We start from the raw sequence: 13,502 nt of genomic DNA, 5'->3' as shown, positions 1-13,502 counted from the left end.
ATATTTTATCTTTTGTAGTGCTGAAGAGAACTAATGAGTTTTGCATAGATGATGTTCTATAGATGTTAGTCAAGTTGGTTGGTAGGTTTGAGGCTATTTTTTATGTTTGCAAAGTATTTGTTTACTGAGTTTACTGATTCCAGGGGTGTTTTATTTATATTAAGGAGTTCAAAATGTGGGTTTGCAATTTTATTTAGGTTATTAATATTTTTTATCACGTTCCATATTTTTTGTTATTATTTCCAGCGGCTTTAATTTCATATCTTTCGTAGTCCTAGTCCTAGTCTTACATTTTTTTTAAATTTGATTACAAAATTTTCTGTTACGTTTATATGTGATTCTCATTATTTACCTCTTTCTTTAATTTGTAGTCCATTCTATACCTAGTTCTTATGCATTTCAGAAAACCTATGGTGATCTAGGGTTTTTAATTATTTTACTTCGAGGAAGTCTATTGGTAATTGTGTTTTTTAAAATAATGTTTTGTATTAGATAAATAAACATGTTCATTTGTTATATATATATAACAATCCAGATCAGTGCATTAGCATTTTATATATATATATTTACAATCATCTAATCCAAATTTTTACAATCATCTTTTAATTTGTCAAAATTTAATTTATGTAAGTATTTTATTTTTTTATAAATACTATTGGTATTTTTATTCATACATAAAAGAATTGGTTCGTAATCTGTTATTGCTGTTTTTAGATAAAGGTAAAAGACGACAGTTTTGTTTTAAAGTTTATATGGTCTAAGCAACTGTTGGCTCTAGTAGGTGTGTAATATGCCGGGACTAAACCAAAAAATGACAGTACTTAAAGATTTTGAAGAATTTGAAGTATCCTGATTTAAGTCAGCAATATTAATATTGATGTCTCCCAATAATATTATGTTTTTATATGATGAGAGCTGCACGAGCAAGTTGTTTAGAGATTCAATGAAATTATTTAAGAGGTGGAAACTAGGAGGATTTAAGAGGCGGAAACTAGGAATATTATTCGTAAAAAATAATTATTATACAACTCTATATAAAACACTTACTTTTTTAGTTTCCCGCTGTGTTGTAATAACTTCTTCTATAATACGGGCTTCGTCGCCGTGTGCGTTCATTGAGTCTCCCATTATTCTCTCAATCATGTCAGACGGCTGATGATATTGAATTAGTTGCCTTAGTACAGTACACCAAATGTTCTAGTCGTAAGTGTATTTAAATTTTTTTAAAACAATACAACAGGTAAGCGTTAGGAGTTGTCAACCATGAATACGCAAAAACTTAGCAAGATTTTCCCTACCAGCTTGCTTTACACAAGCTGTTACTGTTTGTAAATAATGTACAAGATAGCCGAAGGAAAAAACTACACTTTAAAATTTCTTTCAAATATTGTTTTCTCTTAATATTTTATACAAGACAAGCAAAACCTGCAATATACCTGGAAGCATAATCAGTGAAATTAAGTCACGTACCGAATCATTTTCTCCATTATTATGCTGCATGTCACCCAACAAATGAGCAGATTTTGTCATTTTCTTCGCTTTGGTAGTATCTTTTAACTTCAAATGTGAACTTTGGGCTTTCTTTGGCACGATCTTGATGCGAAGCTCACTTGGATCTCCTTCATCTTTTACGTCAACTGGCGTTTCCAGCTCTTTTTGTTCTTCCTCAGCATTATTTTCTTTTGATTTTTGATTCAAACATTGTCTATTGAGTACAAAATAATTATACTATTTTTTACTAAATTATTAAAAAAAACATATATTGGTTTCTTTAATTTTTTAAGCTATTCTTTTTAAATATTACTCACATTAGAAATATAACATTAAGACAAATTAGTCTATTTCTATATTATGTCGTGATTAAAGGAATTTCATATAATATGAATGCAAATAACATATAAGAATTTAAATAAAAAGCTTCAAGAAAACGTTCAACTAATCTTACCCATTGCACTGATTGTTTTTGATAAACGCATATATGTCTTTGAATGCTTGTTGTATATAGGACAAAGTATGTTGGTCAATAGCTACTGAACTTGTCGAATCAGAACTGCTTGATAGATCTCCTGAACGAGAACTTGCTTGGAATGATTGTTCTGAACCTGGAAGCAATACGTTTTGTGGTTGTATATCGTTAATTCCCCTTATTTATTTTAATGTATGAATGAGTTAAGAAATACTCGATCTTAAGATGAGTTAATTATTACAAGTACATTTCGTTATAGTTCTAACCGAGTATTATCAAATTGCTCATTTAAACTTTTAACGGAATAAGGATAATTGCATATACATTTACGTAAATATATAATAAAAAAATCTTTTGCAATAATGATATTTCTTATACATAATGTCATAATCATATCATTTCGAATACAGTTGTTCAGATCGTTATAATTAGTTTGCTCTTATCCTGTTTGGGAACCAAGATGTTAGCGATTTACGATTAAATATGTTATGTCCCTTGTGCCTGTAGTTATACTGGCTTACTCACACTTCAAACCAGTACTCAAAACAAGTACTTAAAATTAACAATTATTTAGTGTTCCTCTTCAAATGGTTGAATCGCTTAAACTATCATCGATCGATGGATGAGTTGACGACGTTGATGATGAGTAACGAAATTGTGATTAAGAAACGCTGCCGGAACCATGCGATAAACATATGTCTTACCAGATGATGTAGCATTATTCTGCCACAGCTGTATCTGCTGTTGTTTGAGCTGCCTCATCTGCTGCACAAGACGCTCGTTGAGCTCTTCCAGCTGTCTACGATGTGATGTCTCTTCTTGGAGTTGCTCTTCCAAAAGTTCCGCGTAATCCCTTCATTACACAAAACATTACGTCGTATAGGATTATTGGGAAAAGAGAACTCTTACATATATGAAAAAATGGGTGAACTTTATTTTTTACACAACTGCCCAAAACTTTGTGCAATGTTTTATGGGTTTATGTATGTATTGTACATATGTATGAGTTTGTTTATCTATTCTATATTATACATTCCTCCATAACTTTTAAATGCTTTAATAGATTTGGAGAGAGAGCCATATGGTTAAGGGTAGTGATATAGGGGGTTTATAGAGGGCAATGACAGTGTGGGGGTATTTGCATAGAAGAACGTACGGAGCTACATATCGTAAAAAATAGGTGGTTCTCGATTGCGGCACAGCACTAAACGAACGTGTGATACCTTTTGGCCCATACAACACACTAAAAAGTTTAATCAAACAATGGCATCGCAGGCAATATTAACAGTAAGAAGACTTAACACTTAATATTGAGAAGGAAAAAAAACCGATAAGTACTTACTTTTCTTTTTGAACTCCGTTTGTCTTAGCGTTATATTTACTGGGTGCATTTCTGATATTCAATGCTACCCGCTCCTTAACAATGCCGTTCCTATAACCATTATTGATGTGGTAAATTATTGATCGTTACATCACACTCCATGTCTATAATTACTTACTTGGAAGGTACAGATTTTACTGATCGGCCATCACTCGAGTATCCGCTTCCCAACCAAGAATACTGTAAAAGGGGTAAGCTTTACTTAGATAAGTTTCACTTCAAGTATCATTAACGCGCATTTTGTTGTAAATAAATAGACAGCAGGCAAGATTATGGACTATTACATTTTTTTATTGTAAGACAGTATTGTGTTTAAGACAACTTTGAGTATTGTGTTTATAATGTCAAAAATTAACTACGTTAAATCTTTGTTTTGAAACAAAAGCAAACTATCTTGATACATACAATTGTTAAGTGAGTAATTCGTTATAGTAAGCTAAGTTACCTGCCCAACAACGCCCTTTTCATTTTGTCTTAAAGCGGAACGTATCTTCGACAATAATTCATTGGATAAGGATGTATTGTGTCTCATATCCAGCACCACGAGAGTTGTATTAGAACGCATTGTTTGTAAAATGGTTGACGCACATTCTTCAGATAATCCACAATTTTGAACGTCAAGTGCTGATAAAAAGTATGTTTGTGTTAAAAGGAAGTTTTGTTTATGTCAGGTGGGTTTTTATTACTTAAATATGAGTTGGACGTGGCATACGTGATAAATATTTCCATATTTAAACCTATGTTAAGTTTTTTTCTCCTTAAACTACCAACATTAATGAATTAACACAATCAAGTCAAAATCGCGTTCATCTCTCAACGTGCAGTTAGCTTCGGTGTCTTGCGTTTTAATATGTTTTATTTACCTTTTATCCACAAATCATCCGCCAATTCACTAAGTATTTTACCCACACCAACGTCCCCCAACTGTGGATTGCCGCACAATGTAATTCTTCGTAAGCCAGCCATAGTGTCCAATTCGGGCAGACGATAGCGTAAGGTGTGTACCCAATTTTCACTGTATCGATGAATTTTTTGATACTATTGGGAAATGGTCAATTAGAAAAATTCTCTTACCTTTCTTAATCATTAATTCTTTTTCACTATTTTAATGTTGACAATAGAATGGCAAAGGTGTGAATTTATTAAACTGCGTATCCACTATGGTTACGAATTGCTTGCGTGCTTACCGACGTAGATATTTGGTTGGATTTTACATGAACACAGATGTGACCGAATCAATACTTAGTGTATATTTCCTGTATCGTGCTCGGTAATGCAATTACAAGCTATTTGTATTTAAAAAATGTAGAACATAATATGACAGTAAATTTATTTACTCTACCTTGATTAAATCGGCAATGTATCCAGCACCGAGTGGTGTCAACTCGCAACCACTTAGGTCCATTGTTAAAATGTTTGGCAGACATCTAACAGCTTTACATATTGCCAAACAGCCAGCATCGCCGATCAAACATCTCGGCAAGTATAAATGTTGAAGCGAACTATTGGTTAATAAAGTCTGAAAGATTTAAGGCCTGTCGAATTTAGGTAAGATGTCTTATAAAGGAGAACTTTTACTGAGTTGTTAGTAAACGTATTTTATTAATTGTAAGTCGCTTTCCTTGTTGATCTGGTAAGAAAATTACAGTGGGCAATTTCACTATGTGAAAACAATAAGTAAGGACGGAAGAATTTAGTCTTTGCTGCTCCAGTGCAATTTACAAGATAATTTTCTTTCGCATGAAATGAATTTTAATTTCAAACCTAGCACTTAGATAACTTGATAAAAACTTTAAACCGATAACATTGCTATGAGGCTCGTAACCAAATGTCAAGTAAGATTTAAACTAAGTTTCAGCATTAAAATAGACAAGAATACACTTATTGACTTGTTGTACAGTCAATAGTGCCGGCAAATTAATTAAGACGTGTTGTACATTAGCATTCAAAGAGAAATATACATGATAATAATTACCTCACATATGGGATTTAAATAAGGTATCTTTAGTGGCAATCCCTCTAACAATAATGATGTCAAAAGCGTTGTGTTGGACAGCAGTTGTGAAACCGCTTCCACGAGATTACTCAGCATGAATTTTGTCAAAATGACGGCACGCTTGTTGACCGTTTTGGCAAGACGCTCGCAGTCTATATGTTCTAAGACTATAGTATAAAAGAAAAAGACGAAGAGGTATAATTTCTATTACGATTTGCTCCTACTTTATTATTACTGTATTATATTGCTTATGTAACTTATTGTAATCCACGATTAAAAACTCACCTGTTTTCACTTGCTGGCGGCATTTAATAGACACTGAATGTAAACTGAGATCACAACTCAAAGCGTTTAAGATGGGTGCCCAGTCCACATATTTTATTCTATCTACGCAAAAATCGAGAACCTTCGCATTACCAGAAGGAATAACGTTATTCAAAGGTGTTAGATTTTGTAATTTACAACATTTAATGTAACATTGGTGAAAGATACGGCTGCTTTTAATGTCACTTTTGCCGACCATTCTTTATAAACTAAAAAAAAGTAAAAAACCATCCACGTAATGACGCTGTAAATTATTGAAAGGAAAGAAATAACGGAAACGGTTAAAGTCGATAATATATATTATATGTATAATGTATGAATGCTCTAAAATTACAGTTCTCAAAATTAGAATTGTATTGGTAATGACAATGTCATTTTCATTTTAATAATATAAAAACATTAAGGACCTCTTTGATTTGCATAGGATAGAAATTAAAAAAAATTTAATCAAAGTGCTTAAACTTAAACTTGTTACAGCAGTATAGGGTAATTTATGTTCCTCGGAAAGCTGGTATACATAGTCGTTGATATTATAACACAGCAGTCAAGTGCAAGTTCGATTCACTCAATTCATGTGGTACCCATCGTCCAAGTTTTTTTACTTAACCCGAAGCCTGCATCTATCTCTGAAGTGCTTTGTGATGGATCCTCTTTCACAGTAGCCTTTAATTCTTCATTTTCCACTTTGGTCTCCGGCCGTACACGGGTTACGTTCTGACGGTCGAAATTTCCAGAACGAAGACGTTGAAACCAAAAACGTACCGTGCTTTCTTTTGCGACACCAGCGCCGTACACATCATTAATCCTTCGAGCTGTTTCTGCAGCACTGGTACCACGGTAGAACTCGTACTCGTAAATATACCGATATTTCATGTTTTCCATTGTGCGGTAATTAGCGACAGCTAAGAAAAAAATAATGAGGAAAAAACAAATGAATGACTGTTTTCAAAATTCAAATGTACCAGCTAAATGAATTTGGAATTCTTAACCAAAGATAAATTAACATTTCAGATCAAAGTGGTCAGTACGACAAAACGCTAATTTCATATGTAAGGACCTAATATATGATCACAATGAAACGCTACGTCAATCAATCAATCAATCAACAGCCAATCGTTGTCCACTGCTGAACATAGGCCTCTCCCAAGGTGCGCCAAAGCTCCCTGTCCTCCGCCTTCCGCATCCAGTTGGTGCCCGCCACCTTCTTAAGGTCGTCGGTCCACCTGGCTGGAGGGCGCCCTACGCTGCGCTTGCCGATTCGCGGTCTCCACTCTAGGACTCGTCTGCTCCAACGGCCATCGGTCCTACGACATACGTGACCAGCCCACTGCTACTTCAGCCTGCTAATTTTGCAAGCTATGTCGGTGACTCCGGTTCTTTTCCGGATAATCTCATTTCTGATCTTATCCTTCAAAGATACTCCGAGCATAGCTCGCTCCATAGCACGCTGAGCGACTTTGAATTTGTGGACTAGTCCCGCAGTTAGTGTCCACGTTTCGGCACCGTATGTCATCGCAGGTAAGACGCATTGGTTGAAGACTTTCGTCTTCAAACATTGCGGTATAGACGACTCGAGGACTTGACGAAGGTTGCCAAATGCTGCCCATCCCAAGCGAATTCTTCGATCGGCTTCCTTCTCGAAGTTGTTCCTACCGACTTGTAGTATCTGTCCTAGGTAGGTATATTCACTAACAACTTCGAGAGGTTTCCCCTCGACGTATATCGGTCCCGGCACGACATGCCTATTGAACATGACCTTGGCCTTGTCCAAGTTTATACCGAGACCGACACACCGGGAAGACTCGCCTAGGCTACGCAGCATTTCGGTGAGTTGTTCCAGCGACTCTGCTATGATGACGATATCGTCGGCAAATCGAAGGTGTGAGATGTACTCGCCGTTTACATTGACTCCATACCTAGTCCAATCCAGCGTTTTAAAAACGTCTTCCAACGCGTTGGTGAACAGTTTCGGGCATATTACATCCCCCTGTCTCACCCCTCTGCGCAGTTGGATCGCCTTCGTCTTACAGTCCTGGATGTGGACAGTCATTGTAGCGGCGTTGTACAGACATCTCAGTACCTCGATATATCTCCAATCGATATGACATCTCTGCAATGAGTCGAGCACTGCCCAGGTTTCGATGGAGTCGAAGGCTTTCTCGTAGTCCACAAATGCCATACACAGCGGCTGATTGTACTCTTCGGTCTTCTGCACAATCTGCCGAACAGTATGGATGTGGTCCACGGTGCTTTAGCCTGATCGAAAGCCGGCTTGCTCTGGGGGCTGGAACTCGTCAAGTCGTCTGGCGAGACGGTTCGTGACGACTCTTGAGAATAGCTTATACACGTGACTCAGGAGGGAGATTGGTCTGTAGTTTTTCAAGAGGGTTTTATCACCTTTCTTGAAAAACAGTACCACCTCACTCCCGCTCCACGTTTCCGGGGTCTTGCCATGTTGGATGACGGAATTAAAGAGGCTTGCTAGCTCTTTCAGGACCGGAGTCCCGCCTGCCTTAAGCAACTCTGTTGTGATTCCGTCATCTCCCGGAGCTTTGTTGTTTTTAAGCTGTTCTAGAGTCGCCCTAATCTCTCCTTGGTCAACGACCGGGAGCTCCTCGGAGTAATGGCGCATAAGAGGGGCGCGCTGGTCATCAATACTGATTCCCACGGGTTTATCCGATCTTGAAGAGAACAACTGCCCATAAAACCTCTCTACTTCTCCGATAATCTCAGGCCTAGAGGTAACGACCCCACCATTTTCAGTTTTAAGTTTTGTCAGACGCGGCCTCCCAAACTTGCGAGCGAATACTTTCGATCCCCGATTTTGCTCAATCGCAGCCTTGATGGCACGGGTATTGGAGCGTCGGAGATCGCGTCGCGTCAGCGTTTTTATTGTTCGGTTTAAGGCCTTATCTGACAAAAACGATGGTAGTTCTCGTCGTTTTCTCATGAGCTCGAGTGTCTCAGCAGAGAGTTTTGGTGCGTTGTCTCTTCTCTGTGGCGGAAAACACTTGCGGGATGTGTTTTGCAGTATTTTGACCAGCGTGTCGGTTCTCTCATCAATGCTGCTTATGGTTTTCAACGCGGTGAATGGATTTTGAAGTTCCATTTGGAACTTTTCGGAGCCTTGAGCAGCTTGGAGCATGGTAGGTCGGAGAGTAGACCTCATCATTCTCGATCTTTCGGCTTTTAAGTTGATATTTAGAGATAAACGCTACGTAAATTTTGTTATTTCACTGAAATATTTTTTTTTTGTATAGTATAGGTTGGCGGACGAGCATATGTGCCACCTGATGCTAAGTGGTCACCAATGCCCATTGACAATGGCTTTGTAAGAAATGTTAACCATCGCTTACATCATGAACGGGCCACTAACCTTAGGAACTAAGATGTCATTTCCCTTGTGCCTGTAATTACACTGGCTCACTCACCCTTCAAACCGAAACACAGCAATAACAAGTACTGCTGTTTTGCGGTAGAATATCTAATGAGTGGGTGGTACCTACCCAGACGGGCTCGCAGAAAGCCCTAGCACCAGTCGAAAAAAAATTGTTCGTATTTTATTTAAAAAGTTTGAATTATTTGACAAACAAAAAATCTGTTTTTTAACATTTCTGTTAAGTCGAAGGCACCTCGAAATGAAAGAACCAATAAGCACCATATTTAATAAAAAGATGGTTACAAAAAATATAGCACCCATTTTTTATTGGTGTCAGATAACCATTGAAATGTGTTTGTTTAAGTAAGGTAGGATATTTTTTTTCATTAAAAAAAAGCAGATATATTTTAAAAAATTTTAATAAAATATACTTGTGACTTTCTTTTACAATACAAAAACGGCAATGTGGTAACGTTATTTTAGATAAATTCATTTACATAGCAAATGCTAAATTTAACAAAATCGCGTTTAATTAAGTAACATTCTGACTTTATAAAAAAAAAAATATCGAGCAAACGTAAGGTTCTATTTTTATTATAAGTTTAACAGATAAATGCGACGGCACATATAAAACGTTAGGTTACCTACACACCCTTATAAAGTTAACAACAATATTCTTACAAAAATAATTATTTATAACGCTTAATATTTATATTGTTTATAGCGATATCGGTAACAAAAATAATATTAAAACATCTAGATATTGATTGACGATTACATGTTATATAATAAAATATCAAAATACTACGAAAACTTTTCATAATAATGTCAAAAAAAACTTTTATTTAACATCAAATCTAAATGATTTTAATAACAGAATATAAAACAACATATTCATCCCGTTTAATTCCACAGATAATTTAAAATTTATTTAATATTATTAATAATGTCATGATGTTAACGACTTGAACATTTAGATACTTGTTCAAAGAATCTATTATTTATATTAATAGATTGCAAAAAATATCTAGTCACTCTTAATCATTTATATAGGCCTAAAACCTAATATAAAAATATACAAATAAACAAAGACAAATTCGTTTATTTTGTATATAAATAATAACATTTAATATGTTCATTCTTGTCCTCAGGTACACAAGACACTTATAAATAATTGAAAACCATTTTTTTGCGCTTCATTTTTTATTTGACGCTTTTTTTCTATCTCTTTCTTTCACAGCCTTTCAGAGCAATTTTTATTCCAATTTAAATAAGATGAATTTTGATTTATATTAATATTTTATTTTTACTAAAATGATTTGTTCTCCTTACATTCTAGTGATTAGAATGAGATAAAAACAATGCAGTTAGATATTCCTATATAACATCACACACAAACCTAGTTCGATAAAATAAATATAACCTTTTATTCATTCGACTCATTCATTATAAAAAGTTATAGACCCTACATGCGACAGCACTATCACTTCTATCGCTAGTGTTGTAAAACATGTTTGGCTATGAGCGATATATAATATATACACATTTGAAATACCGAAAACCTCATCTATACATCCCATTCATTCAAGGCTGAATGGAAAGTGACAGTGTTAGTCCGCGTAAGTCACTATGTAATTCATCGGTTGGCGATCAGACTCAGGTTGGTCACCATCGCTGGAGGAATCGTTCGAATAAGACTGTCGTCTCGTCCATTCGCTTTCAGGATCTGAAAATATGTTGCGATCATCTAAGTCGTCATCGGCGCCGTCAAATTCTAATTCATCTGCGAACAAAATATGGGTTTTTAAAAAGGTTTTATACTTAAAATCTTTTCATTAACTGGAACGCGTTACAATGTATTTTTAATTATAAAGTGATTATTAGTAAAAAGCGTCAATACAACAACACAAGTGTACAAAATATATACGAATAGAGGGGATACCCACCATCATCGGCCATTAATTCTCCGGACCAATCGTTGTCGAATTCGAGTTGTTTGTTGAGATCACGCTCGGTAGGCGACTGAACAGCATCCGTATCAGCGTCAGTTACGTCATATATTTCCGTCATTTTCATCTGACGAAGGGAAAGAGATGCAATGATTTTTTGTTCCATAATTAATTTGGTATTATAAAAACAATGAAAAGTATTTATAACATTTAATCAGTAATACCTAGATGTTAGATTTCGATATGTTAAACAGATAATTTTAATCCATATAGCACCCGTGGTGGTTCACGACAATCTAATGTGATTTTGCTAAGCGATAATAATTAAAAAAAATATTATCATTTTTATCGACAATTTATATTTTGCGTCCTATTTTATTATTGCAAAGACTTTAAATCTACGATAAGACATAGTATAAAGAAAAACGCTAAAAAGTTATACTTTAATTGGTATTATTGCATTTTAATCGCAAATATAATTGCGCATTGTTTACATTAGGTCACAGTTAAAATTATACATTACACGTTATGCGACCATACGATACGGTGATTAATGCGCTTTGATGTAAACAAACATATCCGTAATTGACAAAGAACAAGGCATCTTTAAGCAAACATTTAAAACAACTAAGTACGAAATCCATTTCTATTATTCCTGTTATCTATATAAAAAAATATTTGTTTTAAAAGGTCCAATCATATATTTTTAATATTGTTAAACAACGAATAAATATTATGATATAGAAATATAAGTAATAATTAAATTGTAAAAAAAGTTTATATTTAAATTTAATTTAATTTTTATATTTTGCAATTAAAAAACAAAATCTCCGATAACCTAAATTAACGTAACTACATTTTTTTAGGATTTATAATATATACCAAACACACTGCCCGTTGCCATAAAAAAAATTAAAAACAAACATTTGATAACCCGCGCCGCTGAATAAATTGCGTCACTAGATAACATGTGCAAGAAATTGATTTCGCTTCTTCTTATAATATAACGTTAAAAAGAGATGCATATAGCTCGTTTTGTATATTTGCTAATAATACGTATTAATAATCTTGAAATTATTAGTCTTTTTGTATTAATAATAGGGTTAAAACTAGCAAAATAATTTTAAGAGTTGCGTTTACTATACATATAAGTTATTAATTATTATTTCGCGTTTAATCAAAAATCTATTCAGTAAATATCGTATAGGTAATTCGAACGAAATACGTTTTCAAAGTTTTAATATATCAATAATAATGTTGAAAATTAAATACATCCCTTGAAATTATATGAAGTTAGGACGATTGACAAAACTCCATGCATTTTACGTACTGTCGTTAAAATACCCGTGCGAGTTCTGACATACATACATATTACATTCATCAAAGAAAGACAAGGTGGGTAATTAAGTGGGTACAAATCGTGTATTTTAGATAACCCACGGGTAAATGTAAATAATCTTAAAACACGTCACAGTAGGCTCGGATACGCTGATCGGTTATTGGCTGGAGATAAAAGGTCAAAACGTGTTCGTGTAGTGTAGGGAACGTTGTATGTTTTCTATATAACATTGCTTAGCTATATTTTAAGTACTGGGCGTCAGAATAAGATAATGTAAGTACAGTGTGCCTAGTGAGAGTTTTTTACATATTCGTATGATAGATACGATAGCGTTGATGTTAAAAGCGATTTGTAGGGAATTCCGATTTATGTCATTAGACAGCTGGGGATCAACACTACTAATAAATTGTCACAGTTAAATTGTCGCAATCGAATTAAAGCGTAATCGTATATCCGTTTTCCTATTCTTGGTTTTGATTTTCGACTATTGGTATAAAATTAAAAATAAAGTTTTGTAGTTTGTAACGGTTGTTATCATCATATCGGTCCGGTTCCGATTCGAATAAATTTATATATATATTAGTCAAAATTGGATTGAAATTGAATCGGGAACGTATCGTAATCTTTATAGATTAGAAGAATTGGACCCTTGTCTTCTCATTCATCATACAAATCGCAGATAACGTTAACGCCATTACAATAGTAAAAAAACTCACACCAAGCACTGAATGTTAACGAACGTAACGTTTAATGTATTTCACTTGTAAATTTTTTATCTTATTTTGAAAACCGTATTATATTAAAATAATTGAATATTTTGATGAGGTACATACAACATTCATAAAAGCGTGTAGGTATAATTATCAATCAATACCTTCCTATTAAGATAAGTTACTTTTAACATTTTAAATTTATAGGTAATTTATCTCTTGAAATTTCAATGATTAACAATATTATTCTGCTAATCATTCTTAGCTTAACAATCTATACTTCATATTATAAATGCGAAAGTAACTCTGTCTATGTGTCTTTTACGCTTTCGCGGCTAAACCACTGAACCGATTTCGATTAAATTTGATATGAAGCAAGCTTGAATACCAAGGAAGGAGATAGGGAACTTATTTTAAAGCTAACCCCCCCCCCCCCCCTTAATAAGCGAAACTGGGAT

At 34.5% G+C, this 13,502-nt stretch overlaps 3 protein-coding genes across 4 annotated transcripts in view; 2 read left to right on the top strand and 1 right to left on the bottom strand.

Annotated features, from left to right (window-relative positions):
- Positions 1-13,502, top strand: part of LOC126781698 (phosphatidylinositol N-acetylglucosaminyltransferase subunit A) — a 357,458-nt gene that overhangs the window by 9,623 nt on the left and 334,333 nt on the right. The gene's annotated exons all lie outside the window — the stretch shown is intronic.
- LOC126781736 (growth arrest and DNA damage-inducible proteins-interacting protein 1) overlaps positions 1-13,502 on the top strand; it is a 74,993-nt gene that overhangs the window by 4,407 nt on the left and 57,084 nt on the right. The window lies entirely within an intron of this gene.
- The window catches only part of LOC126781764 (uncharacterized), a 36,550-nt gene that overhangs the window by 2,510 nt on the left and 20,538 nt on the right, over positions 1-13,502 (bottom strand). Inside the window, exons 9-20 of the mRNA XM_050506799.1 lie at positions 10,993-11,122; positions 10,689-10,829; positions 5,323-5,510; positions 4,690-4,866; positions 4,211-4,385; positions 3,793-3,971; positions 3,466-3,527; positions 3,309-3,398; positions 2,671-2,819; positions 1,946-2,102; positions 1,471-1,705; positions 1,048-1,152 (exon numbers count right to left, since the gene is read on the bottom strand). Of these exons, the coding sequence (XP_050362756.1) occupies positions 1,048-1,152; positions 1,471-1,705; positions 1,946-2,102; positions 2,671-2,819; positions 3,309-3,398; positions 3,466-3,527; positions 3,793-3,971; positions 4,211-4,385; positions 4,690-4,866; positions 5,323-5,510; positions 10,689-10,829; positions 10,993-11,122 (1,788 nt within the window). The remainder of the gene's footprint in view (positions 1-1,047; positions 1,153-1,470; positions 1,706-1,945; positions 2,103-2,670; positions 2,820-3,308; positions 3,399-3,465; positions 3,528-3,792; positions 3,972-4,210; positions 4,386-4,689; positions 4,867-5,322; positions 5,511-10,688; positions 10,830-10,992; positions 11,123-13,502) is intronic.

Source organism: Nymphalis io, chromosome 4, assembly GCF_905147045.1.
Source record: "Nymphalis io chromosome 4, ilAglIoxx1.1, whole genome shotgun sequence".
Taxonomy (NCBI): Eukaryota; Metazoa; Arthropoda; class Insecta; order Lepidoptera; family Nymphalidae; genus Nymphalis; species Nymphalis io.
Note: the sequence above shows the minus strand (reverse complement) of the source record. Positions and strands in the feature narration are given on the sequence as shown.